At 43.6% G+C, this 6,537-nt stretch overlaps 1 protein-coding gene across 1 annotated transcript in view; it reads right to left on the bottom strand.

The window, feature by feature from the left end:
- The window catches only part of FLT3 (fms related receptor tyrosine kinase 3), a 67,743-nt gene extending 61,206 nt beyond the window's left edge, over positions 1-6,537 (bottom strand). The window contains exon 1 of the mRNA XM_044442640.1: positions 6,385-6,537. Within this exon, the coding sequence (XP_044298575.1) occupies positions 6,385-6,442 (58 nt within the window). The 5' untranslated portion in view covers positions 6,443-6,537. The remainder of the gene's footprint in view (positions 1-6,384) is intronic.

The following is a 6,537-nucleotide window of genomic DNA, read 5'->3' as shown; positions in this document are numbered from 1 at the left end:
TCAGTAGTGCTGGTGCATGGACACCACTGGATCCTTCCCATTCAGCAAAGCCTGGCAGAAGGCAAGAAGACAGGTGGGGGGCAAGGCTGGAGGCAGGCTTTGTCTCAAAAGAAATCATTAGAGCGCGTACCTCAACCACAGGGGAGCACAGCTTTGCAACCACGTCAAAACAAAGGTACAGTGGCAAATGAATCATTGGCTCAGAGGTCAGTATAGGCCAAGCCCACTTTTGGGCAGGTAGACTATCCACCTTATTAAAATATTATTATTTACTTGATTCAGACCCTGCCTTTCAGCCCAAAAATGGTGCTTAAAGTGACTAAAGATAAAATTGGGCATGCAAATAAAATCTTAATCTGTAGTAGAAGAAACAAACCCATTTAAAACAGCAGTTGAAACACAACAGCTATAGTTTTTTAAAAAAAACACACTTTAGCCACAGATCACCTTACACTCCCAAGTCATGCCTGAATAAAAATATATTTGTCTGTAGTGAAAATACAATGGAGAGGTATCAGCATAGCCCCGCTAAGCAGGGAATACCAGAGCTGAGAAGCAGCTCCAAAAAGGTCCTCATGAAAGCATGAAACCACCCCATGAGGGATGGCGTGTGTGTTTATCCATTGATTAATTCCTTATCAATTACAAAGGGACCCCTTTAAAAGCACAGGTCATCTTCTTGAGGCACCAGGAAAGGCCGGCCAAAGGCTTCTGCTCCAAACTTGTGAATCTGGTTTATTCAACCAATCACAATAAGTGTCCAGAGTGACCCAACCAGCCTAAAAATGCCATGTGTCTTTTCCACCTGAGGACTAGGACTGCAGACATTATTTAGGAAGAAACACAAGTGCACTATCCAATAAATGTGCACTGAGTTTGGTTGTAAGGCTGCATTCACACAAAGGAGCACAGTATTGGGACCTCCTCCAGAGGCTTAATACAGGGTGGTGTGGCTTATACTTGCATTGTAGCCTTCCCCAACCTAGTGCCTTTCAGAAGTTTTGGACTAAACACCCCAAACATGGGCCATGCTGGAACCCCCAAATGTCTACAGCATACCAGATTATGGAGAAAGTAGTGATAATGTTTCTATAGTTTTAATGGTACAAGAGTACTGTATGTTTTAATGGTCAGAAAGGACATCTTCAGTTTAATCATGGGGAGCTTTCTCCAAATTCTCTTCAGAAAGTCCTTCTCTTTGGGTTCAATCCTGTACACATTTGGACAGAAGAGAGTCCTGCAACTTTCAGCATTCTCTAACCAGCCATTCACGGGCTTGCACAATTGGGATTGTATCCAAAATTAGTTTTGCTTAGAGTTTACTGACTGAATGAATGGAACTTCTGGGTTGGAGGTCCTTCTTCAGGAGCCCTCTTTGAAGGAGATCAGGAGAGTGGCTACCCGGAGAAGGGCCTTATTTGCGGTGGCACCCTGGCTTTGGAAAATACTCCCTAGAGAGGTGTGCCTGGCACCAACACTTTATTCGTTTTGGCACCAGGCAAAAACCTTACTATTTTCCCAATATTTTAAGATTTGATGTTGTTTTAAAATGGGTTTTATTTGCTGTTGATATTGATGCTCTTCCTTATTATTGTATTACTGTCCTGAGACCTGGTGGATGGAACAGAAAAGCTTTTAATTAATAAATAAGTAAATAAAATAACTCAGTTAGTCATAATATTAATCTCAATGGGTCTGTGTTATTTTGTTTATTTAAAATATTTCCGAACTTTCAGGACAGGTAAGAGTGCCAGATTTTTTGCTCGCGGTTCCTACAGGCCTTCAAAAGCTTGATGACAAGCAGAAATCCAACCTCTCAGCCTCTCTAACTGGTTCAGCTAGTAAAAGGTCATGAAGCCATGGGAAAGGCACGGAAGCATGCCCCTTGATCCCCAAGTTGGTGAGCTTCTCCAGAAACACCTTAGAAAGGACAGATACACTCAGAAGATTTATGAGGTCTGTGCAGTCTCCTTCAAGGCTGAATGATTGTGTGGGGCCCTGTGTGGAGCGCCTAGGTTTCCAATTTTACAGAGAACAGTCTTCTTTTGGAAAGTTGACAAAGAATCATACCAAGAGAGAGAAGGAGCCTTGAGGTTGCCCGTCACCCGGATGGCACACAGCTCACCTGGTTGGTCTTCTCCACTTATAGTCAGATGTATTTTTACTGAAATTACAATTAATATTTCCAAATTTGCATTTATCCTTATAGATGTGTTTCAGCATATGAAAATACTATGCAAAGTGGTATCCTCTTTTTTGGTGCTGTATAAAGGACTGCTTTAGGTTCCAGTGAGTATGGTGTCAGAATCAGGGCAGGGACCTATGGCACACACTGGAGCTAAGTTGGGTGGCCCCATGGCCACTTGTCCCAATTGCTGCTCCCCACTCTAGGTAGCCCTGGAGAAAGTTTAAGCAGGCCTTATCCCTGAAATACAACAATTCAAACTTAAAGAGTGTCCTACTTTTCAAAAGGGACTGTCAGCAATTTCTTTGCCTTACCCAAGGTGATGGTTTAGATCCCAATCTTGTGCACAGAGACCTAAAAGCAATCTTAGGTGATCTCTCTACCTACATTTGGCAATTTGAGAAACTATCCTCAACTCCATTATAAAATGTCTACCATGGGAGGTTTGGCCAAGGACAAGCAACCTGGCCCAGAGATAGTACAAGGCAGAGGTAAGGCCTGAACTTTAACACACTAAACAAGTCTGCTCAACCCACAGGCTTCAGCATCAGCCAAAACCTGTTTCACAGTAATCTCAGCTGCCAGTTAAAATGTATTAATTATAAAACAGTGATTGGTACCCTGATGAGCACCAAAAAAAGGCCTCCAGGGACACAATGATGCCTGTATGCATCACAGTGCCTCCCCTTGCCCTACAGACTCATTATTATGGCTGGTGCAATCTGGAAGGTCATACTAAGGGTAATAACTGGCAGTGTGAAAGCATAAGCCAGGTGAGATCACTATTTCCCAGGAAAGTCACACAATTCTGTGCATGTGCAATATCAAAGTGCATCTTGGGAAGTCTAGAGTAGACTCACCTAGTGTAGCATGATGTTATGCATCTCCACAGTATATATTCCGTTCGTCATCAGTTTCTTTGTGTGGCCTGCCTGTGGGATGCGACATTTTCATGCCAGTTCCCAGGATATGAAGCAACGAAGCTCGACCTGGAGGCCTCCTCCTCACACAGCCAGAGCTTTAATGGCAGTGGCAACAAGGCAAGGTGCATGGTCTGCACTGATCAGTCAAGGATTAAGCCAATCAGCTCAGTGCATGTACAGAAATGGCACTGGTTAGACACAGGCTTTGCACACTGAGAAGCTCACAATTAATTCCAGTTAATAACAAGTACACCAACAGAGGCTCACTACAAAGGTGGCCATTACAAACATTGTCCAACAGGCTGACTAATTACAAAACTCAGCAGCATCACAGTGCTCCTGGAAATGTGCTAAATCTCCATGCAAACACATGCAAAACAATGTCATCTTCACTTTGTGCACCCCCTTCACACTTCTCTTGCCACAGAGCAATGTCTATTTGTATATCTTCATTTCACTGATTATATTCTTATCCCAGCTTTTCCCTAACAAGCTCAGGGTGGGGGACATAGCCCTTGTGCCCCCAACCCAAGTAATCTTCCCAACAGCCTAAGTTACCTTTGACGGGCCCAGGAATACACCAACAGTTTCCCAGCTGAGCAATGACTGAATTGCAGTCCTTCCCAATACTATAAGCTGACCCCCAACCCAATTTTCCCCAACCCAGTGCCATTCAGATGTTTTGGGTTACAGTGATGATCCTCCCCGACCATTGGCCATGTTGGCTGGACCTCATGGGTACTGTAGTCAAACACCTCTGGAGGGCACCAAGTTGGGGAAGAAAAGTCGAAGCATAGCACCACAGCTGGAATGGAGTCTCCAGGTCCAGCACTGTTGCTTCTGACCTGTGCTGAGGCCACATTACCTCTTCAGATGGCCAGGTGGCCTTTTTCACAAAGGGTAGTCCTGTATTTGAAGGGCATTCCTCTCCAAATCCAATTTAAAGGAGTAAAAAAGATCAGAAGCAGGGGCCTTGAAGTTGCCCATCAATAGCTAGGACCTGGGTGGCAGACTGAAAGGACAGGTCCAGTCTCCCTCAGTACAATGCTGCATTCTTTCATTACAATAATTATATCTAAAATGGCATGTCTGCATAGAATTAACACATGCAAAATTATGCCATCTTTTGTCCTCTTTACTGGTGAAACATAAGTACTCCTCCATATACCCCCCCCCCCACACTTCTCATGTTGTGGGAAAGAATCTCTATTTCAATTTCTCTCTCAGTAAAAGAGAAGCAGGCAAATTGTAAAGACATGAAACCAAAGGCATTTCTCTATTTGAGGGAAAATGCATGGCCAGAAAGGAGCAAAGGAGTTGTGCAGCATGGTGGGGTAGGGGAAGGTTAAAAGCATGCTGGAATCCGAAGAGTGGCAGGAATTAACCTCAGAATCAAGTGTTTAGAGCTGCATGTTCAAAACCAAGCATCATTCTTCTATTACCACCAAAAAATATCCAGGGCAGTTCTACGGAGAGCCAGCAAAACAAGACAGCTGCTAGTTCTCCATCCCCAGGCAGTTAGCTGGGCTTCTTTGAGGGGGCAATATTTAGCATAAGATGATGCAACTGGATTTCAATTTTATTTGTAATATTCTGCCTAAGGAGCCAAGACTTCTTTGTTCCAGTATTTTTTCTGTATGTGTTTTTTGGTTTTAAAAAGAGAAAAATATATTCTAACTCAGTGTGGATACAATATGCTTTCTACTACACTCACAAAAAGATACTGAAGTTCTAAACAGCCCCTGCAATATGTTTCACTGAACTTTCTTCTAAGTAAAAGTACTTAAGACTTGTGCTGGACCAGGTAGCATAAATTAAACCTTGACGTTGTAGCTTGCACAAAACAGCCTGTCATTCTTAAACTATAATCAAAGAAACAGAGAGTCCAAGTCTGGTCCTGAGACACGCTAAAGTGGACCAGCAGATGAGAAGTGTTGTGAAGCTCTTAACCATTCATGGCATTATGCTGGTGCTACAGGAATGTTTTGCCAACACTGCAGACAAATTCATTAGCACAGATATTGAAGACCACAAATGTTGAACCCAAGTGGCTTTCCTACTGGCAAGATCTTTTCTTTAAAAACAAAAATGAAGATAGTAAGGATGCAATCCTATGCTTGTACCCTACATTAAGGAATGTAAGATTATCTACTTGCATCAAGCATCTCTGGGATTTTAATTTTGCATTACAGTTCAGCTGGAGCTTGCTGGAGTTTTACAGTGGAGCACTTGATTCCCCTGGGATGGGTGAATCTATGGCCTGCCAGATATTGTTGGGCCAAATCCCATCAGCCTCAGCCAGCACTGCCAAAAGTCATTAATGATAAGAGTCCAGCAACATCTGGATTGGCATAGGTTCCTTACTCTTGCTCGACAAACTACTATAGTTAATAGCACAACACATATTAATTCTGAACACACACATCCACATTGCAGACTGCACTCAAAGAATTATACAGAAAGAGGGTCCCTTTTTTAAAGGTAATGTATAGCGGTAGCGTAGCAGTAGAGCAAAGCAAAAGGTCCCAGATTTAATTCCTGGCATCTCCGGGTAGGGCTAAAAAGGTCTTCTCCCTGAATCTCTGTAGCACAGCTGCCAGTCAGTGTCAACAACGTTGGGCTAGGGGACCAACTGTCTGAGCCAGTGCATGGCAGCTTCTAATTTCTTAAAGCAGCATTAATGGAGGAAAAAAATACACACTGCAAATATCCCACAGATACAACACATCATTCTGAAAATGGTCTGCAGCTTGTTGTTCTACAGACTTGCATTACTTGCACCCACGAACAACACAACCTAAATCTAACCTAAGAAGGAACTCCATTTCCATTTTGTCTCAGGGCAATATTTGTGCCTTTTGACAGCTTCCAAGACTCCTGTGCCAAGTGAAGGTGACTGAATGAAAAGTCATCCCTTTACCTTTTCTGTGTCCCATCCATCATCTTTAAACATTCCTTGTTCTGGGGACCTTGGGTTCTTTTCCATCAGCAGTGGAGGTGAATGTAGAGTCATAGAGTTGTGATTAGAATGGAAGAGAGAGGGCGGGCTGGGGGAATAACGAGGGAGAAAAAGATGCAGGAAACAAAGGACAGAAAAGTGACAGAAGAAAATATGGGGGAAGCAATGGAAAGAGAGGGAAGAGAAATATGAAGAAGGGAAAAGCAGATGCCATTGGGAGAAGAAAGGTGCAGAGAGATTTTTTGCAGCCGGGACAGGAAGAGACCAGGCAACTGCAGCGTTAATTCAGGCACCGCTGAACTGGTGGTTATGCTTACCAAGCAGCTGTAGCCTGCTTCTACCAGCTGAGGTACTTTGCTGGTGCATGCTCATCATTGTCGGTTGTGCAAGACCTCCTGGGCTGAGTGAACCCTTCTGTTTCCAGGGCTCAGGGTCGACATCTGCAGGTGGCTCTCTCGGGGGATCCGTCA

The sequence above is a fragment of the Varanus komodoensis genome, unplaced genomic scaffold (genome assembly GCF_004798865.1).
Source record: "Varanus komodoensis strain SLA01 unplaced genomic scaffold, ASM479886v1 scaffold4, whole genome shotgun sequence".
In the NCBI taxonomy this organism is placed as follows: domain Eukaryota; kingdom Metazoa; phylum Chordata; class Lepidosauria; order Squamata; family Varanidae; genus Varanus; species Varanus komodoensis.
The sequence above is the reverse complement of the archived record's forward strand: the minus strand, read 5'-3'. Positions and strand labels throughout refer to the sequence as shown.